The sequence below is a fragment of the Candidozyma pseudohaemuli genome, assembly GCF_003013735.1.
Source record: "Candidozyma pseudohaemuli strain B12108 chromosome Unknown scaffold00012, whole genome shotgun sequence".
In the NCBI taxonomy this organism is placed as follows: Eukaryota; Fungi; Ascomycota; class Pichiomycetes; order Serinales; family Metschnikowiaceae; genus Candidozyma; species Candidozyma pseudohaemuli.
Window position 1 is genome coordinate 115,910 of NW_020194446.1, and position 26,068 is coordinate 141,977.

The 26,068-nt window shown below is 46.5% G+C and overlaps 13 protein-coding genes across 13 annotated transcripts; 8 read left to right on the forward strand and 5 right to left on the reverse strand.

The window, feature by feature from the left end:
• Positions 1-2: 2 nt before the first annotated feature.
• TRS20 (TRAPP subunit) lies at positions 3-506 on the reverse strand (the record flags this gene model as incomplete). Its single annotated transcript, XM_024859399.1, has 1 exon — positions 3-506. One exon carries the CDS (start codon positions 504-506, stop codon positions 3-5), a length of 504 nt encoding a protein of 167 aa, XP_024712371.1.
• A 975-nt stretch (positions 507-1,481) lies between these two features.
• On the forward strand, positions 1,482-2,903 carry CTA9 (Cta9p; the record flags this gene model as incomplete). Its single annotated transcript, XM_024859400.1, has 1 exon — positions 1,482-2,903. The coding sequence occupies one exon, from the start codon at positions 1,482-1,484 to the stop codon at positions 2,901-2,903; it is 1,422 nt and encodes a 473-aa protein (XP_024712372.1).
• Positions 2,904-2,932: 29 nt separating this feature from the next.
• On the reverse strand, positions 2,933-5,464 carry C7M61_004075 (uncharacterized protein; the record flags this gene model as incomplete). The annotated part of the gene is made up of 2 exons (XM_024859401.1): positions 2,933-3,164; positions 3,510-5,464. The coding sequence occupies 2 exons, from the start codon at positions 5,462-5,464 to the stop codon at positions 2,933-2,935; spliced, it is 2,187 nt and encodes a 728-aa protein (XP_024712373.1).
• Positions 5,465-5,733: 269 nt separating this feature from the next.
• C7M61_004076 (uncharacterized protein) lies at positions 5,734-6,711 on the forward strand (the record flags this gene model as incomplete). Its single annotated transcript, XM_024859402.1, has 1 exon — positions 5,734-6,711. One exon carries the CDS (start codon positions 5,734-5,736, stop codon positions 6,709-6,711), a length of 978 nt encoding a protein of 325 aa, XP_024712374.1.
• Positions 6,712-7,523: 812 nt separating this feature from the next.
• On the forward strand, positions 7,524-8,864 carry MRS7 (Mrs7p; the record flags this gene model as incomplete). The annotated part of the gene is made up of 1 exon (XM_024859403.1): positions 7,524-8,864. One exon carries the CDS (start codon positions 7,524-7,526, stop codon positions 8,862-8,864), a length of 1,341 nt encoding a protein of 446 aa, XP_024712375.1.
• Positions 8,865-8,945: 81 nt separating this feature from the next.
• On the reverse strand, positions 8,946-9,407 carry DUT1 (bifunctional dITP/dUTP diphosphatase; the record flags this gene model as incomplete). Its single annotated transcript, XM_024859404.1, has 1 exon — positions 8,946-9,407. The coding sequence occupies one exon, from the start codon at positions 9,405-9,407 to the stop codon at positions 8,946-8,948; it is 462 nt and encodes a 153-aa protein (XP_024712376.1).
• A 61-nt stretch (positions 9,408-9,468) lies between these two features.
• Positions 9,469-10,344, reverse strand: C7M61_004079 (uncharacterized protein; the record flags this gene model as incomplete). Its single annotated transcript, XM_024859405.1, has 1 exon — positions 9,469-10,344. The coding sequence occupies one exon, from the start codon at positions 10,342-10,344 to the stop codon at positions 9,469-9,471; it is 876 nt and encodes a 291-aa protein (XP_024712377.1).
• Positions 10,345-11,308: 964 nt separating this feature from the next.
• C7M61_004080 (uncharacterized protein) lies at positions 11,309-13,234 on the forward strand (the record flags this gene model as incomplete). The annotated part of the gene is made up of 1 exon (XM_024859406.1): positions 11,309-13,234. One exon carries the CDS (start codon positions 11,309-11,311, stop codon positions 13,232-13,234), a length of 1,926 nt encoding a protein of 641 aa, XP_024712378.1.
• A 107-nt stretch (positions 13,235-13,341) lies between these two features.
• C7M61_004081 (uncharacterized protein) lies at positions 13,342-15,273 on the forward strand (the record flags this gene model as incomplete). Its single annotated transcript, XM_024859407.1, has 1 exon — positions 13,342-15,273. One exon carries the CDS (start codon positions 13,342-13,344, stop codon positions 15,271-15,273), a length of 1,932 nt encoding a protein of 643 aa, XP_024712379.1.
• A 795-nt stretch (positions 15,274-16,068) lies between these two features.
• On the forward strand, positions 16,069-18,303 carry C7M61_004082 (uncharacterized protein; the record flags this gene model as incomplete). Its single annotated transcript, XM_024859408.1, has 1 exon — positions 16,069-18,303. One exon carries the CDS (start codon positions 16,069-16,071, stop codon positions 18,301-18,303), a length of 2,235 nt encoding a protein of 744 aa, XP_024712380.1.
• Positions 18,304-18,423: 120 nt separating this feature from the next.
• C7M61_004083 (uncharacterized protein) lies at positions 18,424-20,196 on the forward strand (the record flags this gene model as incomplete). The annotated part of the gene is made up of 1 exon (XM_024859409.1): positions 18,424-20,196. The coding sequence occupies one exon, from the start codon at positions 18,424-18,426 to the stop codon at positions 20,194-20,196; it is 1,773 nt and encodes a 590-aa protein (XP_024712381.1).
• A 30-nt stretch (positions 20,197-20,226) lies between these two features.
• On the reverse strand, positions 20,227-20,937 carry GRX3 (monothiol glutaredoxin; the record flags this gene model as incomplete). Its single annotated transcript, XM_024859410.1, has 1 exon — positions 20,227-20,937. The coding sequence occupies one exon, from the start codon at positions 20,935-20,937 to the stop codon at positions 20,227-20,229; it is 711 nt and encodes a 236-aa protein (XP_024712382.1).
• Positions 20,938-22,353: 1,416 nt separating this feature from the next.
• Positions 22,354-25,914, forward strand: ADR1 (DNA-binding transcription factor; the record flags this gene model as incomplete). The annotated part of the gene is made up of 1 exon (XM_024859411.1): positions 22,354-25,914. One exon carries the CDS (start codon positions 22,354-22,356, stop codon positions 25,912-25,914), a length of 3,561 nt encoding a protein of 1,186 aa, XP_024712383.1.
• Positions 25,915-26,068: the final 154 nt, after the last annotated feature.

Genomic DNA, 26,068 nt, shown 5'->3' on the forward strand with positions numbered 1-26,068 from the left:
CGTTACAAGTATTTTCTTGCCAAAAGTTTCAAACGGCAGTCGAAGTCGGGTGAGACAATCGGATCATTGACCAGGTAGAATGGATTTAGTAGCGTCTGCACGTACAAGTCGTAGGCCTCCGCAAAGAACTGTTTTATGACATTTTCATCGTGCTTGCTTGATGTCAGGTTGGACGACATCATGGATTCTAGACTGCTGGAACCAGGAGCGTTGGAGTCGTAGCATAGCACGAATTTGATATTACCTTGAGTGACGAATCCATTGACACGAATTCCGTAAAAAGAATCGACTTTGCCGAGGTTGAAAGCATTGGTCGACCACTGAGCATCCTCAATGAGATCTAGCGATGCGTTGGTAATGAATGGTAAAAGCTCTTTGATCCTGCTGGAAAAGTTTGATTGACCAGGGTAGCCTGAACTCGATGACGAAGTTTTGAACGAGGAGAACTCTAGCTCATAGAGCGGGTTATCACGTGTGCCAATGACCGTGAAATAATATGAGGACATGCGGGATTTTCAAAAGGACTGAGTTGGTACTTATAGCTGGATAGGTGTTGATAGTGCGATCGGTACTACGTAGGACGCATCATGGTTGCAAATCCAGAACATGTGCCAGTAGTGGACTATGGTGATTGTTGCAAAAATTACATGAATGAAAATTACTTTCAAACATGAAAAGGAGATGAATATTCTCATAATTTGACAATTTCTCCAAGCTACGGGGTCAGAGTATGTGTGAAAGAAGGGTATGGCTGTGCGATTTAGTTGGCAGACACAGTCCATGAATGATGTTTTGATCGAAAAGCAGGGATCAATGTAACCTTGCTAGAATGTGTCCAGCTTTGAATTATACAGACGGCATTGACTGGTAGATGTTCCTCACAAACTCTCATGCCATCCTCATAAACTCCTTCCAAGTTCTGCTAAACACTACCCGCTACGTCTTGAAGAATTCTGGCCATTGGCCTGTTAATCCCGTAGAAACTAGAGCCAGAAATCACAGATTCTCTTTAATAAATCACTTTGCTGTGCCATGTAGTGGATTTCTATACAGTGAATGGTCCTTAAAACGAAAGTATCCATTGACTGTTTGCACAATACGTTATGTCATGCCATCCGTCGTCAGGCGGAGCTTCAATCCTTTTTCGGAAAATGCTTATGTGACCCACTCTCGGTGTATTTATGTTTCCTAATCGATCCAGCGCGGCTTTCGTTGCAGCCAAAATCTACGACACAATGCAACCAAAAACCCAAAAACCCATAGTGTCAAAAACTTAATATAAACTTATTACAACTTCTTCCACAAAAAATCAATCACCACAGTTGTTATATTCGATTCATCCAAGATACTTTCCGAAGTTTTTGCCTTGATCCGGCCTGTCAAAATCAGCTCCTACATAAAGTGAGCCTCTGTTTTTGTTTCCGCGAGATCCCATTATCAATCACAGCACTTAAGCAAGCACCTAACTACACCACATTACCATGGGCTTGGACCCTCCGTTTACCAGTGGTTCCCCGCAGGCGACTTCATCGGTAGATCCAGTCAAGCCTCGGGTGATTTTCTCGTCCAACATTCCGCAGAAAATAGCGGACTGTGTCTCTGAAAAGCGACTATTCTTAGGTGGATCCACGAGCAGGCTTGTGGATTTGGCCAAGGACATCGGTGAACTCGATGTGATCCTAGAGCTCAACACTTTGCTTTTACGAAATCGTTATCTTACTCCCTCGGACTTGGTGCGCAAGAACTTGGTCTTCGTTGCGAAGAAGAAGAGCTCACAGAATACGCCGAAACCCTTTTTGGGCTTCAAAGGCATTTGGAAAAGTGTCTTTGAGATGTCTAGCCCGTCTGAGGTTTTTGTGGTGACTTTGAGAGTCTCGCTCAAACGCTTGGTCGTTGACTTGGCCAATGTAAATGACATGATCATCATTCTCCGTCATGACGAACTCCACGGATCCATACTACGAGATATGGACTTATTGAAATCCATCAAGACATATATTCGCCAAAGACTACTACTAGAGCTACGGAGCAACTCAAATATTACGTCGGATATTGCCGATACCAATACTATCCTTCAAGATCTGCCGGTCAATGACTCGTTGCCACTGATGAAGGACTTACACAACCAGGTCGAAGAATTCGATAGCAGTCTTGCTGATCTTACGCTAGATTCCAACACTGGTATGCCGCTCATAGAAAAACAGCTAGTGTTTGAGGATTTCCAAGACGTCTCTACGTCTGACGAGGAGTTGAAGATTCTATATTCTGATGACAGTGGAAGATGTACGGTGGACGACGAAGAGGACTTGCATTTCTCTGATGGACAACCCACAAATGTATTGTCTCCGGCATTGCTTGGCGAGTTGCCTACGTTGAGAGAAGAATCACCACCACTTTCATCTCAAACTATTCAGCCGTCTACTCCTCAGAAGAATCCCGAATTTCTTTCTCCTAGAAAGATTTTGTTGGAGCCTCAACCAAGGACACCTACCAGGCGCCCAAATGTACTTCAATCGCCTCCTGAACTGACTGTGGAGCATGATTTTGACAGTCCCAGGTCTGCATCGGTGCCGACCGACTTATCACCAATCAAACCCCCAGCTGCACCTTCTTTAATGAAACACACGTCAATGTCGACTCTTCAGCCAACCCTTAAGAAGAAAAGCTCGGCGTCCTCCTTCACAATGGTAAGTCACGATGAAAGCCACGGCTTGGAATACGCCTTCCGAGACAAATCTCCGACCGTGCCAACATACATCAGACGTGACAAGAAGTTCAAGTTTATCAAAGTTGGCAAGGTTCAGAAGTTTGTGAACTTGTTTGAAGAACAAGGACCCGGCAGCGAGTCTTCAACCAGAAACAGTACTCGGCCTGGAAGTCCGCTTAAGGGACCCAAATTTTAATCATACATAACGAATGAACGAATTTAACGTTAGCTTCTCTCAAGTGCAGAAATCTTCTCGGTCAACTTGTTGAACTCTTCAAATACCCTCTGTACGTCCTCCTCACTAGCCTTGTGATCTTCACCTTCAGGTCTCACCTTCATGGTGTCTAGGCACCAAGTTTCTCGTAGGCCTCTAGTAATTGAGAGTAAATCCTTGCATAGACGGATGATATTGTGTGCGTCTGACTCGAGTGTCAAGTTCTCGACTGCTAACAGTTCTCTTGACTTGTTTTGAATGATTGCCTTATCGAAGACTTCTTGAAAGTTTTCAAGAATCTGATATATATTGGTGTCAATCTTTTCTGTAGGTTAGTAAAAAGACTTTTGGAGACTGCTTTTTCGACATACTTAGAAGGGACACCGATTTTTGTTGCATCGCTGAGATGAAAGTTGGAGTATCTAGAGCCGCGAATATCAAGAGTTGCACCCACTACGCACACTACGAGATTGAAAATTAGTGAGATTATTAGGTGTTCAGAGGCAGTTATTTCTGAACGTATTTAATTAAATGCCGAATAGTAAGGAGGTGAGCTTCCAAATAATTTTGAGAATGGCAAGGATAAACTTGTAAATGTTCACCACAAACCAAGTCACTCTCAACAAGACCACAATAGCGTTCTCTAACACGAAATAGAGGATTTTGTAGTTACCGCCGTCAGTGAAAGTTACATCACGATCACTAACAGACGTGGTAACGATGCTTCCGAAAAGGGATTGGTTCACCCTATCGAGGTTTTCGTTGACCTTCTTCATGTCAAGTGATAGAGAGGTGTTTATTTCACCAATGGAACGATCAGTTGCACTAAGAAGGTGGTCGATTTTCACAGCGTATTCGTCATTGATGACATGCATGAGGGACTTACACTCACTTAAGAAGCCAGTGTAGAATGCTTCGTGTGCTGGAAGTTGACTGTCATTGACCAGAACAATATCGTGAAGAAGGACATTTATGTCCTTGTTAAGAATGTGATTTAGCTTCATGGACGTTGTATCGACGAGACGCGGAAACACGGAGGTCATGAAGCTTTCGCTGAGTACCAATTGCAGCTCTAACGAACGTCCATGAGCAGATGCGTCCATGAATTTGAGTTCTTTGGAGTCAACTTCGGGAGATTTTGAAGATTCAGTGCTAGTAACAATGTGAGCGCTGCTCAGATGCGACCTGGCATGTAGCGGAGTGATTTGAACATCGTCAAGGTTCATCTTGGATCTATTGCCGTTGGTTTCTTCGAGATGCAGAGTTTCATGCTTTGAGCTGATGTCATCTTTTGAAACCGCATTGGTGTCGATCTTGATTTTGGGTAGTTCAGGCTGTGATCTCTGAGCTTCGGATGAGCCCGAGCTTTCAAGATTTCGAGGGATTTGGAAAATATGCCCGATATTGGAATCGCTATCAGATTTGCTACTCTGTTTTAGTTTCAGAAAACTTTCAGTGGACTTGGCCGGCTCGTTACTCGAAGAGTCAACATCAGAATTAGAGTTGCCGGCACTGTTGGCGTTACCATAAAGTCGCTTGGCTTTGTCCCTGATATTTTTTCGGATGCTTTTGGTAGATGGAGACTTGGACCGGCTACTTGAGCGGTCCTCTGTGTCGACATCGCCCCAAAGCTTATCATGCAATCGGCTGGACCGTGGTGGCTTCGAGGGAGTATCGAATGAAATGACAGATCGTGGTGGTGGGCGAGAATCGGAGAACCAGAGCTCGCCTTTTGGGTTTCGGAGCTCCTTCCAATGCAGAGATCGCCATGCCTCGTCATTGACCAACTCATTGAGCTCGATGCCCCACAACATCCTCCATGGCTTCCCGCCGGCCTTCTTGTGGGAGCTGAAAACATTGCACGCCAAAGGAACATTAGCAAAGCGTAGCGGAGGCGCCGGCTCATGGTATTTGGCCCGGATGGCCCGGTTTCGTATGACTTGTAACGGATTATAGACTCCCTCCACGCCTGGGTACTTGATATCATCGGAGTTGTAGTCCTCCTGACATTTGGCCAACCAGTGGTACTTCAAGGAAAGCATGCCCATGACGGTTTCCTTCCTGTTCTTTGTTGTTCGGGAAATCTGCAACTGCTTCTTGTTGGAGGCACCAGGCCCCGTCTCTTTCTTATCGTCTAGGGGATCCACAACGTTGTATCTGACATTCATGGCTCTGCCACTTTCTAATAGATACCCTGCTAGCCTCTTCACCTGAGTGTTTTCCTCTTCGGCGGGCTTATGTACAACTTCGTCATCAAGATCGTAGTCCGTCACCAACGTTTCTGGGGTACTTTGTACGGTGTTTTCGTCAACGTCAACATCAAATTGAAAGCCAGGGCCAGCCAGGCGCCTCGTGGCAGCTAGGGTGTTTCTTTTTCTTGCTCTTTTGTTCCTTGCCGAAACCGCAGGTCTCTCCAGCCGGGATTCCCTATCTTGAGCCGTTGGAATCGGCGATATTCGTAGTGCTGATAGAGGCAGCTTACTGGCTCCCCTCAGATCCTTCTGGGCATATTGCACAGATAGGAAATCGTCGTTGATAGCCATAATGAGGACCCCGGTAGGAGTATAATCTGGCAGGGCCTTGATATCTCCTGCAGCGTTTGCGCAGGCATACCCAAGGAGGCTCAGAAAGGGCCCCACAAAAAGGTTAATTTGGGAAAATCCGAGGGGCTTACAAAAGAGTTCAATAATTGAATGAATGAAATGGTCCAAAGAAGTTTGTGTTACTTTATGTGGTAGATAGGCCGATTTGTGTGGCTCTCACGTGTGCTCCTACACCTTTTCAGCCAAGCGCATAGTAGCTGTCAAGTACAATGTCTTCCATCCAGTTTGCCAAAAACCAGGCGGATTTTAACAATTACCTCCTGAACAACAAATACCTTGTGGCGCAGTTCACCGCCTCATGGTGTGGGCCTTGTCAGGCCATCAAGCCTGTAATTGACAACCTATACTCCTCAGACAAGTATAAGAAGTTGGAGATTGTCAGGGTCGATTTGGACTCGTGCCAGGAGGTGGCCGCTAAGTACAGTATCACAAGTGTTCCTACGTTTTTGTTTTTCGAAAACGGCAAGGAGGTCGGGCGTGTCCAGGGTGCTTCTCCCAAGATGATGGAGAGCTTTGATCTGTTGAACGAGAAGGCCAATGCTGATTCTTCCGCTGGCCGCAGCACAGGTGCTAGTCTGTCGGCGTCTTTGCCCACTGAGCTTGGGTCTCTTATCCCCAAGGGGTACCAGGTGCTTAATGACATCATTCACTTTGGTGAGTTGGTGTCGTTGAATGCATTGACTTTGGTCAAGAGTGAAGAAGCCAAACCCTCAGTCTTATTTAAGGTTCCCGAAAAGCAGACGGCCGTTTTGTCTGACGCCGACTCGCAGGCGTTGTTTTTCGTGCCATTGAACAACATTTCCAAGGTGTACTCTGTTCTCCTCAAGATCTCTGATCTCAGCAGCTACAAGGGCGATCTTGAATTGGACGAGGACGAGATTACGGAAGAAACGCAGCCTCCATCGACCCTCAAGCTTTGGATCAACAAGCCTGGCATCATGTCGTTCGATGACGCTGCTGCTGATAAGAACGCTCCCCATGTGGAGACACTCGACCTTTCAAAGGTCTCTGACGGTTGGTACGAGGCCAAGTTGCGTTTTGTTCGTTTCCAGAGCGTTCAGAATTTGACTGTGTTTGTTGATGGAGAGGACGAGGACAAGCACACCGTGGTGGACAAGGTGGTCATTGTCGGAATCAGCGGAGACTCTCGGGAGCAGGGTTCCGTGCAGCAGCTAGAGGAAGAGTAAAATAGGTCGCCATAGGTGTTAATAGGTAGAGAGTCAAAGATGAGTTCAGGTTGTAGCGATTGACATGGGTTATCACATGGGCCGACTGACCTGTCAATCTTAAGAATTCGATTCAGAAGATATTCAATTGACTTTGAATAGTTTGCAGCCAAAAAATTTTGGAAAACCAGCCACAAAAGTTCGCTGCTGATCTATTCTCTCGGCTGCAAACCTTAGAAGGACAATGCACCTCGGCAAGGCTGAGCCACAAATGAACAAACGCCAATTTGGATTTTACAGATTTACTTTTCAATCGAATGAAGTAAAGAGATAAATTTATCAAATTCATAAAAGACGCCCCAAACAACTAGACTTCCCACACCAAGTGGCGAATGTCTGTCAACCATGCAGCCACTAAGAAGACAGGCATTAGCGAATGCGAAACGTCAGCTTGCGACAAGGACATGTAGAAGCCACCACATAATCGAAAATCACCAAAATATCCAATCCGCTGAAATCTCCAAAATCCCCTTTCTCTTCCCAACCCTCCATCCATATTATTTCCGAAGGGTGCTCGGCTATTGGCGCGGCCGTTTTCCACGGGACGAAAAAAGCCCCAGCTTTCTCAGAGGGTCTCTGGTATATAAAACTCACCTCAACTACTGTCCAGTTTTGCCCCCCAGCTCCCCTTTTAATACCTCGTGTACTCGAATCCGGAGCCAGCTCGGTAACTAAATTTCATGAACTCCGTGCTATCCAAAGGCTTACTTGCTCGACACGTGCTTGTCTCACCTTCCCGCCGGCTTCTCGGTAGGGCGTCCTTGGTTCTTCCTATGAGCTATGGACGCCTTCCAGCCCGCCAGGTGAGGCTCCAGTCGACGAAAACGGAAGAAAAGAAACCAGACACGCTGGTGATTCGGAAGCAAGATGTGCCATCTACCGAGGTGGCCGAAAGCACCGAAAAAAAAGCAGCTGAGAAGGCAAAACCCACTCTCTGGGAGAAGGTCAAGCACGAGGCGTCCCACTACTGGAACGGCACAAAGTTGTTGGGTTACGAAATGAAGGTCTCGACCAAGTTGTTGGTCAAGATGGTCTCCGGCTACGGCTTGTCGAGAAGAGAAAACAACCAGTTGCAGCGCACCATTGTGGATGTGATCCGTTTGGTGCCTTTCTCCATGTTTGTGCTTGTTCCTTTCGCCGAGTTGTTGTTGCCTGTTGCGTTGAAGATCTTCCCTAACTTGTTGCCATCCACCTACCAGTCGAAGCTGGACATCAAGAAGAAGAGAGCCGACTTGTCCAAGAGAAGAGTCAACGCCTCTGACTACATCAAGAAGACCATGGAGGAGAGCGGCCTCAAGTTGTCCAAGAAGATTTCTGAGGAGGAGAAGCAGGCTTTCGTTGGCTTTTTCGATATCATCTCCATGGGTAAGACCCCAGACAGAGAGCATTTGACCAGGGTCGCCCGTATGTTCAAGAACGATCAGGTTTTGGATAACTTGTCCCGTCCTCAATTGGTGGCCATGGCCAAGTACATGTCGCTCAGACCTTTTGGCACCGACTCCATTTTGCGTTATCAGATTAGACACCGTTTGTTGACCATTATCAAGGACGACAAGGCCATCGATTACGAGGGTGTGGAGTCTTTGACGGTCCCTGAGTTGCATGTGGCTTGTTCCCAGAGAGGTATCAAGACCCAGGATGTCTCCCCAGGCAGATTGAGAGAAGACTTGGACACTTGGTTGGACTTGAGATTGAGACAAAAGATTCCTTCTACTCTTTTAATTCTTTCCTCCGCTTACACCTACGGTGAGCACACCCAGGGTATTGACACGTATTACGACGCCCTTTTGGCTGTCTTATCCTCCATTCCTGACGAGGTGTACAATGTTGCTAAGTTGAGTATGTCTGACGACTCTAAGTTGAAGTTGGACATCTTGAAGGAGCAGGATGAGATGATCAATGAGGAGAACTTGAGAGAGAAGGACACTGTCAACAACATTAAGGATGAGATCCAATTGGATGAGTACGAGGACACTGCCAGCGAGGGCATGAAGATCGAAGAAGACGAATCCAAGAATGACAAGGAGAAGGATGAGAAGAACAGTGAGAAGAACAGTGAGAAGAAGAGTGAGGAGAGTGACGCCAGTGCTACTATTAGTGGCGACAAAAAATAGAGAAGCAACCCTGTCTATAAAAGTTAAAAACGAATTAACGAAATATTTATATAAGCTATTCGGTACATTTGTGTAAGTTCATTAGTTGTGGCCAGTGGATCCGAAACCACCCTCGCCTCTATCGGTGTGATCCAACTCCTCCTTGGAGATGACAGCGATTTCAGCATTCACGATACGCTCCAAAACCAATTGAGCGATACGGTCGCCGGCCTTGATCTCAAAGTCCTTCTGAGAGTGGTTGAAGAGCACAACCTTAACCTCACCTCTGTAGTCAGCGTCAATAACACCAGCACCGGTAGAGATACCGTGCTTCACAGCCAAACCAGATCTTGGGGCCACTCTGCCGTAAGTGCCTTCAGGAACAATTACAGAGATATCGGTAGCGACGAGACCCTGACCCTGGGCTGGGATCACGGCTTCTTCAGCAGAATAGAGGTCATAGCCTGCAGCCAAAACAGAACCTCTAGTAGGCACCTTGGCTCTCTCGGAACGGAGGAAAACTTTGAGGTCGGTGGACACTTTCTGTTTCTTTTCAGTTGACATGGTATGGAAGAAGATGTGATGGAAAACTGTGTAGCGCGTTGCAGCGCGACGCGAATGGGGTCTATTGAACCACAAATCCAAGGTAAGACTGAGGATTGAAGCAGTCATGCAAACGGATATTTAAAATGTTGGGGGTGATTTGTTCTGGTAATTTTCGAAGACTTTCGCCACTGACCCTCATATTGAATGGTCTCACTGTCTCCAGCTCGGCAATACCTAAAGGAAGGCCTTCTAGTGACTTGGTAGACTGCTTGAAGATGCATTGGTAAAGCGTAAGCTGTAGGATGAGTATGATGAAGTCGATCAATATGAGTTGGAAGAGGCCTAGCTGCCAGAGCCGGAGCCATATGTTGGAGGATGGATCGTACTCAGGTACAGATTCACCTATGAAGGAAACAAGCCACCAGGAGCCATTTGTGATGTATTCAAGCTCTTTGTTATCGGCCACCAGTTTCAACCAGAAGAAGAAAAGCACATGATACAAGACGTTCAGGATAAATTTGCCGTAGATGAGGGCTAAGACAAACTTCGTGAGATTGCTCCGGAACGTCGTACTGGGATCACCTGTTTCCTGTTCTCTCTTTTTGATTCCTTGGTCTATGGTTTCCAAAGTGGACCAGTTATCTGGTTCTGTAATGGCCTTGACAGATATGATCACCTGAACCACTGAGTCTATAATGAATGGCCATATACAAGCTAGATGGCAATACTTGATTAGTTGCAATCCCGAAAGTACAACCACAGTTTTCTCCAAATGGCGTAGCATGTGCCGCTGACTTCGAGCTTTGGTTACTAGGTACTCGGACTTCTTGAAGGCGGTGAGCTTGTCTTCCTCGATATGTAGGGTGTTCCATTTACTGATGGAAGATTCTATTGAAGTGGATCGAGCCGCACTCAGCAGCTCTATGGGAAATGCCCCAGGCATCAAGGAGCCCATGTTGGAAATGTGGAGTAGTTGATTTGGATCTGTCACTATCAATAGCTCTTTATCAGTGCAGGCTGGTGCGCCGAGGGGCGGAAGGACTTCCGAGCATGTTGCTTTTTAAAAATAAAAGTGTGTTCATAGAAGAAGGATTTTTTGTTTAATAGGATCTGATTTTTTCATCCAACGGCTGCTTGTGGATACTTCTGGCAAGAGACGGGTTTTAGGGTTGCCGCACTTAGTATTACTGTGGGTGCCAAGTTGAGTACATCACTTTATCTGCCCCAGCTGGTTCATAGCTAGGCCAAGAACCGACATTCTTGAACAAGACAGCGAAAGAAATAATCGTAATCGTAATTGTTTGGGTAGCTTCGAGTGAGGCATGCTTATCTTTGAATGTACTTGTTGCGAAATTCCCTGGCTGGTGTTATGGGACATAGCACCTAGATTAAGGCTATCCGTTCAGGTTAATACAAGAGATAGGTTCTCATCATAAGCAAAAAATTCTGATGAATAAGCACCCTTGATTGTCTGATACTGCCCAACTATTCATTCCTGACTTGAACGACTAAACCAAATAAGGACTACATGTTCCTGACCTGGAATGAGGGTTTCAAAGGGACGTTCAATACTAAGGATTCATCAAATTAGAACAGAATCAAGATATAATATTCTTCTAGTAAAGATATGCTTCTGCATTTACAATGGCTGCAAATCTCGCGTATCTGAAATCGACCATTAACAAGTCATGATAACCCGCAATTCTGCTCGATTAAATAATTTTACTTCCACATTTCTATTATCCTCTCTTTTTTGAATAAATCCTAAATAAATGTGCGAATCTCGCTCGTCGGTCTCATTAGACTGGTCCCCGTATTTCATGCTTCCTACACGTAACGGGTGTTGATGTACGCGTCGCTGAATCCATCGAAATAATACACGGATAATGACTCTGGTGGAAGAAAACCCGCCTCCTGCCATGGGACAGAGCTCTGTTAAATCTGAAACTCCTACTTCTGGGAAAAGACAATTCAACATCGACGACTTTGCGAGAAAGAAACCCAAAACGGACTCTGAAACAAGCGGCTCCCAAGAAGCGAGTCCCGAGATAATCGAGATCGAGGATAAAGAGGTGAACCCCAATGCCAGCATTACTGACATAAAGCAAGACTCCATACCCACACCATCTACGCCGATGGACGTGAATGAGTCCATTGACTTGACTACTCCGGATGGGAAGGCCAGGGATACAAGTCCTGTGACTCTCGAGAGACCTGCGGAGCCTGTGATTCTTGAGCTGCCAAATGTTGATGATATCAAAGAGTCACAGGATACCAGGATGTCGGTGGAACCAATTGCACCTGTCACGACAAATGAAATGCCTAAAGTTGAAGCACTCAAGATCGATGAGCCAAAGACGTTGACACAGAAGCAGCTAGAAAGACTAGAAAAACAGAAGATACGTGAACAGGAAAGACTCGAACGAGAAAAGAAGAAGGAAGAGGAGCGCATACTCAAGAAACTAGAAAGAGAAAGAAAGGACCAGGAACGGCTAATCAAGAAGCAGAAACTCGAGGAGGAGAAGGAAAGAAAGCGCGAAGAGGAGAGACAGCGCAGGGAAGAGAAGAAGAGAAAGGTTGATGAGGAGCGGAAGAGAAAGGAACAAGAGCGCATAAAGAAGGATGAAGAGAAGAAGCGTAAGGAGGAAGAACGCAAACAGCAAGAGGAAGAAAGAAAGAAGCAGGAGGAGCAGAAGGAACGAAGCCAAATGAAGATTTCTAGTTTCTTCACCGTTAAACCTGCTGCCTCGAAGCAAAAATCTTCTTTGCCAGTTCCAACATCATCAAAAGCATCCACACTGGGTAAAGAAGCTAGTCTTTACGAGAGGCAATTCCTCCCTTTTTTCATCAAGAAGAACACAACAATGGCTGCTTCAAGAACTATGCCCAAGGAGGCTTTGAATGCTCTGATAAGCGAGTTTGATAAAAGTTTGTCCTCATCAGAGGCTAGCAGCATAAGTCGGATGTTCCCACAGCCTACGGTCACTCCACAGCGATCGACTTTCACCGACGCTGAAGACCTTGCTGAAGCATTGAACTCCACTTCCGTCAGTGAGTCAAGCGTGAAATCGCTTTTGAAAAACCTCCCCAGCATAAAGTACTTGCAGTTCTACGAAAACGCCAAACCACCCTATGTTGGTACCTGGTGCTCGAAACTTCACTCAAAAACGCCGTTTACCGCGTTTAACCCGCTCGATACCTCACTCACGGGCTACGACTACAATTATGATTCTGATCTAGATTGGCAAGATGGTGATGAGGGTGAGGGTGAGGACATCGATGACCTAGAGGATGGTGATGGTGACGAGGATGATATCAATGAAGACGAGGAGATGGATGACTTTGTGGAAAATAATAACGAAAACAAGCGAAGGCTAAATATGGGTCCTATGGAGGCAGTGACAATCATCAATGACGGAAGTAATTCGGCCTTGTTCGAGAGTTTGCAATTTCGCCTCTTCCAGCCTCTGCTCAAATTCCCTATCAACCCCAATGAGGGTCCCAAGGGAAGTGAAAAGATTGTGGAACAGCCATCTGTACAAAGTGATACTCCATTCTCTGTAAGCCAATTGAAGGCTACCCCATTGCAAGGCAAAAGCACTGCCAGTCCCAATGTTCTCACGCCTCAGAAACCTACAATTCAAGATAAAGCAGTTGTTCAACAACTAATTGCATTTATCGAAAAAAATTCGGACTTCACCATTGGAACTCTATCCGAATTGGCGAAGAAAGAGTTCAAGAATTACACCAAGAGCATTCTCAAGCACACCATCCAAGACGTTGCCACATACAACAAAAAACAAAGTTTATGGGAAATCAAGGAAGGTGCCAAAGAGAAGGTTTAATTTACTGCATATATAGATGGATATGGAATATCGATCTCGGATGAGCTTGTAGGGTACATGTAGATGTAGACGCGCGTCATCTCTAGCTACACTATCAAACATAACCTATGGAGCAAGAGGAGGATGACGAACCCGCCTCTCTATTTTTCGCTTCTACACAGATCCAATCTCGTCATGAAGACCTTGAAAAAACAGAGCAAACTTTAGGAAAACTTCAAAAATTCAAAAATGATAGTCCCCCACATAAGAAGATCAATGTGACTATGCACAAGCCGCCTAGGAAACCAAGGGCAAAGAAGGCAGATATAAAAAAGAAGAAGGCTTCGACAAGCTCACTTTCTTTGAATGCTTTTGTGAAAGAGACGTTCCGGAACAAACAGAAGCCTGATCCACTGAGTATCCTAGACTACTTTGCTGGTGATTCCCAGAAAGTTGACCAGTTCCTCAGCAAAATCGAGGATGTTGCAAGGAAAGACGGAGATTCAAAGCAAGAAATCAGACCCTCAATTCACTCTAAAGAGGAGTGGGAAGGCGTGTTGAAGAGCATACGGCTTCGATTCCCAAATCTCTCTACAAGGAACCAGAGAACACTTAGCAAGATATCACAGCAGTTGAAAAGCCTACAGCGTTCGGATTCTGAGTCTGTCACCGAGCTGCCGTCTGTTTGGTCCCAAGCATCTAGGCAACCAAGCGATAGTCTTACAACGGAGGACATGAAGTGGTTGTACGACTTAGATAATGCAGAGAAGATCAAGGACCTAGATGCAAATGACTTACAGCTTCACGAGGAAGAAGAGGAAGAGAAGCCTTTTTACCTCACCCTTTCGCAAGCTATGGATCAAAGCAAGGTGAGGGATAGCGAGGACGAGGGCGACGAGAGCATTCAGATAATAGATGCAAAATCCCCAATTCTAATATCGGACTCTGAGTCCGAGCCTGAGCCATACATCCCACCGAACAATATAGCAGAAGCCGACGATATACCATCTCATCAGGTGGCTGGTCCACCTGAGTCAGTTGATCTTCTTACCAGCATCGCATTCAACTCAAAGTGCCAAAGGGAGGACATGCCCGTTGGGACTCAAACTCAGCCACTTGTGGTAGAAGAGGCGGTTCTGCCAAAGAAAAACGACGAAAGCATAATCTTCTCTTCTCCAGTCAAACCTGTGCTTACCAAGAAGCCAAAAACACCAACCAAGTGGCCAAGTAATCTTGTGATAACATCTTCACCTGTTTCATCAGGTAAGGAAGATCTGGCGAAGAAAGGTGAAGAGGAAGAGGTTTTTGCAACGGCAAGAAGTGTTCCTGACGAGACGCAAGGCTCGCAATCACCCACGCTACAATCTTCAATGCCGCTGCCAAAACGAAAGATCTCCAGAAAGCGAAGCTTCAAGACATCCACACTAGAATATTGGGGGCATGTGGAGATCCCAGAAAATCTGTCCAATACTATTAAAATGAGAAAAATACCCACAACTTCCGAGGGCGATCAGATCCCAGATTCAGAGGAAAGCGATTGCGAGGTTAGCTTGATTGAAATAAGTAAGCCTTCCGACCCTATAGAACCTCCAAAGCCCCTCAAGAACCCATCGATCCTACAAGTTCCTTCAAGTCCACGACTCAGTACACAATCGGACAGCTTCCTGAAGTTGTCACTGCTACCCATGAAGGATGTGAGAGAAATCTACTTACATTTGGGACTCGCACCTGCAAAGCTCAAAGCGACAATGGTGGCGGCGATAGAGTATGCAACTGAACTCACGGGAATTTCTATTGATGATTTGTTAAATAATGATACGGAGCTCAAGGCACGACTGCTCGGGAAGCAGTTCATGAGCATGCTATATGATAAAATGACCAATCTGATCAAAATGTCTGACGATTTGCACTTGAAGATCGCCTTGTTCGAGCCAATAAATATAGAGGCCGTTGCACAACGTTTGAAGGATGAAGATGTGTTCCCGATCGAGATAGACATTCCATTCCTTCAGAAATACTGTGATGAGAAGGGAGTCAGCACGACAAACAGGCCCATTTAAAGAAATTTTTTGTGATCAGCGTCTATGTCATTGCTCAAAAGACGAGTTTCAAGGAAAAGCAAGATTCTGATCATAATGAAAGAGCTTAATGCAATGGATCCAATGGTGACGGCCACGGTCGAAAGAAGGCCGCCAAACTTCCGGTCATTGATGGCGATTATGACCCAGTACAAGTGGTAAAGGAACAAGGCTAGCGCGACAATAGTGGCGCCAGTCATGAAGGATGCTTTAGCCGCTCTTGACTTGGAGATTCTCTCCTGTTTTGGAGGAAGTGGTTTCTTAGCGTAAGGCATTTTGAAGATAACGCGTTTTAGTGGAATCAGAAATCTGTCAGAGAAGAAGCGAGCAAATGCGTATCGCGCGCATGCAGTAAGGAGTGTCAGCTGCGGTCCTTATCGTTTGCAACCTTTTTGGAAGCGATGAATCATGCAAATGTAGAAGTTAATGAGAGGAGGAAAAGTGACAAAAGTTGGTTTGAATCGGAATCCTATTTTGTTATATTCAGCATCTTGTTGCTGTTGGAAGAGACAAAACGGATGATTTTGCTATCCTGCTAGGCTCTATGAAGCTCCCCTTCAGACCACGAATAATAAGACGTCCAAACTTACCTTGGCCTTCACCAAAACATTATTTCCTGAAACCAAGAGTCGAAATTGTGTAGTGCCCGAGTATCGGGTTCGGTTTCTAGAATACGCACGTGAGGCTCTATCTGCAAGCGAGGTTGTCTGACCTTTTCCAGACTCAAAAGCACAAGCAGCTTTATGTCCTATTGAACACTTCAAAAGCATATTTATCATGGAGAACGTATACAAAGCCGATCCTACGCTACTGGTGAAGCCTGCCTACTATTCCAATGGAGTTCCGGTTTTCGAGCCGACCATGGACGAATTCAGAGATTTTTATCTGTACAATAAGGCTATCAATCGGTATGGCATGCAATCAGGGATAGTGAAAGTTATCCCACCTCCGGAGTGGGTTGCTCTGTTGAAAGGAACTTATACTCAAGACAATCTTCTGCAAGTGAAGATCAGAAACCCTATTGTGCAAAACATCAATGTCACTGCTGGTTACCTGGGAGTTTTCTCTCTGCAGAACGTGGAACGTCAAAGGAGTTATAACATATTTCAATGGAAGGAATTGCTGACTAAACACAACCATAGTCCTCCAGCTCGTCGCAAAAGTAGAGGACGGGGCAGCAGTCTGCCTCAAGCTGAGGAGAAAGAAGAAACTGTGGAGAAGGACCAAAGAGCGAAACGCTCGACTTGCAAGTCCTCCAAAGAAATTGCTGATGAACTTTTAGACGCTGACTTTAATATCGATACCAATGAGTTTACTCCAGAGAGATGCAGTGAGCTCGAGGCGGTTTACTGGAAGTCAGTCGGGTACTCAGAGCCCATGTATGGTGCTGATATGTTGGGGTCTCTCTTTTTAGACAGAACAACCAGTTGGAACGTGGCACACCTTCCCAACGTCCTAGACTTGATGGAAGAGAAGATTCCGGGTGTTAACGATGCCTACCTTTATGCGGGTCTCTGGAAAGCCACATTCTCGTGGCACTTGGAGGACCAAGACTTATATTCAATCAACTACCTACATTTCGGGGCTCCAAAGCAATGGTACTCGATCCCGCAGGAAGAGAGTGGGAAATTCTATAACCTTATGAAGGAGATATTCAATGAGGACTATAAGAATTGTCGTGAGTTCTTAAGACACAAGACATTTATGGCTTCACCGCAATTTTTACAGAAGCATGGCATCACCTGCAACAGCATTGTCCACAACCAGGGTGAGTTCATGATCACGTATCCCTATGGTTATCACTCGGGCTACAATTTAGGCTACAACCTCGCCGAATCCGTCAATTTCGCTTTAGACGACTGGTTCCCGTTTGCAGAAAAGACAAACAAGTGTGAGTGTATTTCTGACTCTGTTGGAATCAATCACAAACAGATATACTGCAAGTTCAAGGGCATTCCGTACGTTGCCGAAACTAAAACTCAGCCAGAGGAACCCCCTCAAAAGGTGATGGAAACCCCAACGGCCAAGAAACCGTCGATCCGCAAGCGTGAGAAGAAAGAGAACATACAGAATCAATGCGCTCTCTGTCCAAACACGTTGCTGAAGGACTTACTAGATTTCCAGCCTTTTGAACTCCTTGGAACTGATGTGGATGCTACAAAACCAAGTCAAGTGCATCGCATTTGCGCTGAGCAGTTCAAGGATCAAATATCCATTCAGGGAAAGAAAGCAAACGGACTCAAGTCTATCAGCAAAGCACAGCGTGGACTCAAGTGTCAAGTTTGCCATGTACCAAACTCAACACTGGGCACTGCCATAGTGGGAGCCTGCTTTCAGTGTTCCCACAACAAATGCACCAGGGCCTTCCATGCTACTTGTGCTATCTCAGGTGGTGTGATGATGGACTCGGGCCTCTGCAAAATGCACAGAGTAACGAAATCACCATTTTATGATAGAGGTGCGCTGGAAGCCCAAGCAAAACTAGAGACTGTTCAAAAGGATTCGATTATCCAATTCACCTTCACCAATCTCACGCGTCGTCGACACTCAGGGGAGGTTTACGCTGGACTAGTGCTTAGAAACAATGTGAGAGAGTCTACCCTCGAGGTGCTCGTTTACCCCAATTTAAAGGATAAGGTGGAGATTCAGTACGACGACATACTTATTGGATCTCTGCAACACCTTGACAATCAACAACTCATGGCAATGCAAAAGAGGATTTCGAAGGGCAGAAGGGCTTCTGAGCCAACCGCACGAAAGAGAAAGAGATCTCCAGAGCATGACGCTACGGATGAGCTGCTGGCCGGCCCGGTCTCTCCTCTGGAAGTGGAGCTCAAGATGCCCCTCAAGCTTGGCAAATTTCAACCACCTCTTTTCGATGCCATGTACCAAACACGGCTGCAAACTCAACCGCAGATGGTGTTTATCAACCAAACAGCGCTGAGGGTGCACAGCCGATTCCCCGAACCTCAAGGCTTGAGATTCGTGGAAGAAACATTTAATGACCATTGATGATTTGCTGTATATATTCGAGAATTTATGTGCGTGAAAGGAGTTCTCTCGTAGACTACATATCTAGAGCGCTAACATCGCGCATCAAATCTACAACCTCTAGCTTTATGGAGCAAGTACATGCCAGCAAAAAGAAGCAAGCGCCCTCCTAAACACGACGACGAAAGTCTTAGTGAAGATGTCGATGACGACACAGAAGAGGCAATTGCATTGAAACCCTCCACAAAACGACCGAAGCCTGATCTATCTGAACAATGGATAGATAAGTACGAACCTACTAAGGTTGAAGAGATCTGCTTGAATCCAAGGAAGCTCAAGGAGGTCAGCGAAGCGCTTAATGATATTATCGCCAAAAAGCTGAACTGTCGACTTCTTGTTTTGTCAGGTCCAGCAGGCTCCTCCAAATCCACCTGTGCTAGGCTTCTAGCGAAGAGGAGCTTGAGTGAAAAACACACTTTTTCAGGCAATTCCAAACCCTCGGCTGGTACGGTCGTGGAGTACTTTGATACAAGCATCGAGGATGTGTACCAAATGGATCAATTCCGAGATTTCATGGATGGATGCAAATTCTTGGTAGGAACGAATCTCTCAGTGATTATTATCGAGGACTTGCCAAACATATTTCACAATGACACGCTCCAAGCGTTCAGAAGCTGTCTTCGTGACTGGATCTTTCTGGACTCCGATGTGGACCTCCCGCCCATCATACTATGTCTCCTGGAAGTGGAGAGAGAGAACTCCGATTCTGGTCAGAAGACCTACTACAACATTGAAAACAACTTGACCGTCGAAACGCTCCTAGGCAGAGATCTCTTCAACCATGGAGCTGCTCATGGCCTCATCAAGCTGATAAAATTTCTTCCCATAGCGAAAACGTTTATGAAGAAAACCTTGCATAAGATCATTGGCAAAGAGTCTGCCATTTTCAGCACCAAGCCGAGGCTGGAGGTGGAGCAATTCGTAGCTGCTACAATAGAAACTGGAGACATACGATCGCTGATATGCAACCTACAGTTTTGGAGCAGCAATGCGTTGAACTCATTCAGCGAGCGTGAGAGTCAGATATCGCTCTTTCATGCTGTGGGTAAGGTCATACACTCAAGTTCCAAATTTGCAGAACTAGACAGTCAAGTCTCGGATATGCTTTCCCTCAAGATGGTGGCTGATGCATACAGCAATTTCGGACTTCTTCATCTCACACTCTTGGAGAATTACCAGATCGTGAATGGCGGTGACTTTGATGTCGATATTGCAGCACAAGTTGTGGATGCCTTGAGCTTGAATGATACTCTCGAGGATGTTGACGAAAGTAAAGAGTACGGGATAATGGCTACAAGAATGAGTCTACGGCAGATACCTGTAAAGTCAGGTCGGACACAACCTATGAAGTTCTCCCGACATTTTAAAACGATCAGAGAGTCCAACAAAGTGAAACGAGAGGTTTCAGACTACACTCGGTATATCACGCGGCTCCAACTCCCCTTCCAGCAGGCCAACCTAATCGATGGTTGTCTCCTTCCGAAGATCTATAATCTGTTTCGATACAAGCTTCTCCACGGGCGTTCTCGGTACAACTATAACCGACTTGGTGGTACTCTAGCGCAGATCTACGCTGACGACGAGTTACCTGTCATGGAAAACGAAGGTGAGTACGAGGCTGGTGCTGAGGACCAGTTCAGATGCGATGTACGACAAAAGATCAAGGAAGAGGACCAGGAAGATGGTTCAGATGACGACGAAATGAGCGAAGAAGTGAGTGACTCCGATGGAGAACTCGACGACACAATAGGCGACGATTTAGACGACTTGCTCGGCAGTATGCGGAAGCCTGTGGACGAGAATCTACTGGACGACCCCGAGCTCGACTTGCTAGTGTCGCAGGGGATGCTATAGCCTAATTATATATTTATTAATAATACTCCTCTATGCGGACAATGCAGTTTGAAAGAAATCTGGGTCCTCCTCAAGCGATTCTTTGATGATGTCCAAGCCGCCCTGGAACTCTCCATTGACGTATAGCTGTGGGAAAGTGGGCCAGTCGGAGAATGTCTTGAGGCCCTGTCTGACCGAGTCGTCCTTCAAGATGTCAAAGAATCCAAATCTCACCTCGTGCTCTCTCAAGATAGCCACCATCTGGCGCGAGAAGCCACACTGGGGCGAGGATGGAGATCCCTTCATGAAAAGCATCACTGGGGCTGCCGCCGTAAGTTTCTTTAGTCTTTCGTTGAGCTCTTCAGCAGTAGGCTCCTTGGTTTCGGCAGGAGCAGCAGCAGCCTGGCTGGGTTCAGCGGCTGTGGAAGATGGAACTGTGTCGCCAGAAAACTGCTTCAACGCGGCAATGAATTCTTTAGGGTCGGCGCCACTCAACTCCTGCAAAATCGTGGCGTTACGAATCAATATTATGTAAGGAACGGCCGAGACTTCGAACAACTCAGAGATTTCGGAGTGGTCGTCGGCGTTGATGGAAAGAAATCTGACGTTGGGGTTAGCCTGGGCCAAGGTCTTGACCACAGAGTTCATCGTCTGGCAGGGAGCCGCCCAAGGCGTGTGGAAGTAAAGGGCGATCAACTTTGTAGGGTCATCTTTTGTGAGTTGCGTGAACTGATCCTCAGATTCGATCTCTATGAGGGACATGGTTGGAGACGAGATGGTGTAGGTTTGTCAATTAAGCGACGATCTGTGGCTGATGTGATAGTGCGCGTGATCTGTGGTCACGTGTTATGCCGTTGAAGCGTGAATAATAAGGACCACCGGCGGCCACCAATTCGATACTGTAAGAGACAAGTTACTGACTGGCATCTCGGACCCTCCTCGAACGGCTCAAGATGCAGCCGGCTCAGCCTGGCTCAACACACGGGATTACGAAACTTCACGTGCGTAGTCATGTGCCGTTTGGTCATGTGCTACATCACGTGACCCATGTGACCAGTCACGTGGAGCGCCGCGTGACGAGCGGAATCGGCCGACGCCCGAGCCGACGGGACTCCAACCCAAAAAGGAAGCTAGCAGGGCACCCCCGCTGTAAGCCACCGAGCCGGAGGCCGAAACACACGGAAAACAGCCAATCATGTTGCACGAAAAAAACCCACCAATGGAGGTGTCGGTACGAGGCCTATTCTTCGCGCTCCCCCCACGCCGATTGTTCTTTGTTCGGCTGGAAACCGCCCTTGTGTGAAAGAAAAAATAAAAAAGCCGTCTTTGTCAATCTGGGGAAATTTTGCAGGTTACCGGAACCCCGGTCCAGAAGCCGAGCCAAGCACGCCCTAGACAGGGCAGGTGAGTCAAGAAAAACATGATTGGCTGGTTTTTACGAGGGGCTGGCTTCCAGTGATTTTGGCCCTAGGTGGCGTAGATTGTTGGATTTGCTCGTTTGGCACCCTAGTGAGAAAAGCGTAGCGCAAAAAAAACGCTGCACCAGGGCCAATGAGGTGTGACGAGGCGAAGGCAGGAACAAGTTGTAGATAGTAAAGATAAGATTTGGATTAGGGGTGACACGATTGGCCCGAGTGGGCCGGCCACGTCTAATTGTGTTTTGGTCGTTTCTTTCTTTTGTTGTAAAGCGCCCCCACCGGGACCAACAAGAGGGTGTATTGTAAAGTCTATCGTATAGCGTTTGCAGCATCCTGGCTGCGCAGCCAACCTGAGACCATTTCAGGTGCCAGCCGTGTAATGACGGAATTGACCAAAGTGGAGCTTTAAATCATTGCTGACCATGGGATTTACATAATTTCTTGAAAATCCTCTATCGGCCCTCCCCTTATTCTAATCTCTGGGCCACCCCGGATTCCAGATGATGGCCTGTCTGGTGCGCCTATCTTGGGCAGGGCTTTTGTGCTTTGGTCCCCCGCAATTTCCGCACTGTCTGACCAACATTTTTTCCCCCAGACTTCACCATCACCTACTACTTCTTCCAACCTTTTCCAACTGGCTTGCCACAGCCCAAGTGTGCCTATTTATTACTATTTATTCTAGGCTCCGTCAGAGCCCCCGTTCCATTGTGGCTTGATGCTTTCTTCCACCGCTAACCTCCCCAACCACAACCTCTCGCCAATGGACTTTTCGCTTCAGGACAACATCGAAAGGGACGACTCTCCCGACGCCCTCGCCCCCGAGTCAAAAAAGAAAATCCCCCGCGAGCTCACCGCACACGGCACCACCCCTTCGGGGAAGCCCAGGCTCTTTGTTTGCAACACATGTACCAGGGCGTTTGCCCGTTTGGAGCACTTGCGCCGCCACGAGCGGTCCCACACAAAGGAAAAGCCCTTCACTTGCGGAGTGTGTCAGCGTAAGTTCTCCCGAAGAGACTTGCTCTTGAGACACGCTCAGAAGTTGCACGCGGGTTGTGCTGATGCCATTACTCGCTTGCGTAGGAAGCTGATTAAACTGAACTCCATCCTGCTGGCCCTGGGCGAGCCTTACGACGAGGCTCTCTTGCTGCAGTCGCCGTACCAGAAGGACTACGCTGAGGCTACTCAGGGCGCTGGCGTCATGGGCTCCAAGGCCAACGCCTCCGCTGCCATTCCAACCCCAGGCAACTCCCACCGCGGCTCCTTGGACAGCATCCAGTTCAACTTGAACTTGTTCAACCCGGCGCTGGCCTCCCGCAAGGTGAAAAAGGACGTCAAGACTCCGCAACTCTCGCGTAATCCTTCGCTAAAGGACTCCAGCTTGCAGCGCCAGATGTTCGACCGCAGAAAAAGCAATAGGGGCAGAGGGGCATCCTTCTCTGCCCAGTCGGGTGGCAACTACGCCATGGCCATGCCTGAGTTCAATGACTCGTATCCTGGCGCCGACAATGTCGAGTTCTCCACTCCTCAGTTACTTCCTTCCACCATGGGCGATGACAACTCATGGCTTAGTAACTTATCTACGATACCCGGAATGGAGAACTCCCATAAAACGGGGCCATCTCGCACGCGGGACGAGTCCATCACCTCCTTGTCGTTGGACAACCACGACTTGCAAAATCCTACGTTCCAGAGCATGATGCGCTCAGACAGTATCACCTCCACAGGGTCGTTCCACAACATGGACGCCGGCACTCCAAGCCAGCCTCCTTACCCTTCACAGAATGGAAGCTTCAGCAAACCATCAAGGAATGAGCCTCAGATCAACAGGCAGTGCGACGGTGATATGGGCTACTCGTTCTACGGCATTCCTGAGAGTATGATGACAAAAATGCAAGGCGTACCCAAAATGAACCAGCCCCTCTCACCGATCAAGCAGGAACTTGACGATGAGCTCATGGACTTGGACAATGGTAACTCGTTCGATGCCATGCACAGCATGAACATCCCCGCTGCCATCACAAACGGAGTGAACTTCGACTTGAACTTTCTCAAGGATTTCGACGAACTCACCCAGGATTTTGATGTTGGCTCGAAGTTTTTGCCCAATGGCTATTCTTTCTACGGCGATGTCCAGTCAGTGTCGTCCTCGGGTATCGACTCTACGCCTCCACCTCAGCTTCTTTCTCCATCTGGAAACAACGGAAGCCATCAGTATTCACAGTACAGCCAGTCCGGCCATGATGAAAATGCCTTGCAGGCAGGTGATTCGAGAAGTGCCTCTGACGGTGGTTACAGCAGGACGAATTTGTTCACGAGAAACATCAGATACATGATCAACAAGTCCTTGAGCAAATATCCTATCAGTGGCATCATGTCTCCGTCCATTCCTTCGAATGAGAAATTGGAACAGTACTTACAGAACTTTGTAAGTATGTTCCTCTCCCACTTTCCTTTTATCCATCCTTCCAAGCTCAATGAATACGAGATTATGAGCATGACTTCTAATGAGCCCATGAACAACGAAAGTGCTCGTGTGTGTATGCCGCTTTTGGTTGCCACTATCGGTGCATTGCTTGCGAACAACAAGAACGATTCTGAACACCTTTACGAAGCTTCTCGTCGTACTATCCATATCTATTTGGAAAACAGAAAGAACTCTGCTGGTGATATTATCGGAGCTTCTCAAAGTCCAACACAGACAGTTAATCCACTCTGGTTGATCCAGTCCCTCACTTTGTCTGTGATTTATGGATTGTTCTCTGACAACGAAAACAATGTTTACATTGTCATCAGACAGCTCAATGCCTTGAACTCATTGGTGAAGACTTCCATCAAGAGCAACAGAAAGATTCTTTTCAGCATCAGTGGAGAAGATGAGGAATTTTTCAAAATTATCCACGAAGGCGGTACAGCTGATAGAAACATGTCTATGATAAGTGAAGAGGAAAAGGGTGAGGTGTTCTTCAAGAACAACATCAGTCTTCAATCTCAGGCAAGAATCGTATTCATGATTTACAAATTGACCAACTTTATCTTGATGACCTACAACGTCCCGCTTACATTGAGCATCAATGATTTGGGTAGTTTGACTTGTCCCAACACTCATGATGAATACTTGTGGAGCTTTAGGAATTACGCTGAATTCACCAATTACCAAAAGGCCACCGACACCCCGCATGGTATTGACTTCTACTTGAGCAAGAACGAGCACAACTCCATCGTTTTCAAGGATCTTTTGTTTAAGCTCCTGAAGAATGACATTAATCCCTCGCTTGTATCTCAATTGTCGAACCTCAGCAAGTATGGTTTTACTTCTATTGCTCACGGTATCTATGAGATGAAGCAGTATGACGAGATGAAATACATTGATGTCTTCTCCATCTTGGATAGCTTGACGATGTTCATCGACAATTCCAAGAACAACTCTGACACGAGAATCGTCAAGGATGCGGCATTGGACTTTGAAAAGCAGGACTATGCATTGCTTGTCAGCTTCATCAAGATCAGTTCGACAATCGACTTCAAGCTCGTCAAGGAACAGAGCTGGCTCAAAAACTTTGACGAACTCACGAAAAATTATCACAAGTTTTTGAATTCCGCTAACTCTGTGGATGACGTTGAATTCTTGAAGGTAATTGATTGCTGCATCCTCATCATCAAGCTCATTTTATTCAAGACTGAGGACAGAGGTCAAGACAAGGATGTGAATGGTCTTCAATTTGGCGACAACAGCTTGCTGCATCAGTACAATACTTGTGCGGACTTTGAGAAGATGATGGGTTGGAAAATCAACGATGAGGTTGACATCACCAAGAACTCGGTTCATTCACAAATGTTGTTCCATGTCTTCACGATTCTTTCAGTGTTTGCCATTTATATTGCCAAGAGAAACCGTGGTCAGAATGATCTTGCCAACTCTGACAAGCCCACATACACTAGTCAGCTCAACCAGCGCTTCATGGTTGTTCTCCGTGTGCTTGCGAGAATTGAGCAGTTTTTGAAGACCAAGTACCGCAATTCAAAGCATGAGTCCGATCTTACCAATCTTTACTTGTTTTCATCGTTCAACAACGACAGTCTACTCATGGACAGCACTGACTTCATGCATGACGATAATGCTATGGAGCAGCTCGTCAACTCACACGAGAACTACTTCGCTTTTAGTTTGGAAAAAGCACTCTACGTGCTCAAGATTGGAGAGCTCATGTTGCGCTACTTGTACGATACAAACATCAAGGTTTGCATCTTTAGAAAGTTGAGTGGAAGTCTCCTGCAAATGAGAAAGTTCTTGATCGACAACGAAAGTCGGGTCCTCACTTGAGGGAAGCAGCTACGGACACACCCCATAAAAGATAAAAACCTTAACAGTCAAAAAAAAACAAAATATCACTATTTATTAACAGTCTATTTATTGCCAGATTCATCTGGCCCCAGAGTCTAGTACTCGCTTGTTTTAGTTCTTTTTAGTCACGATG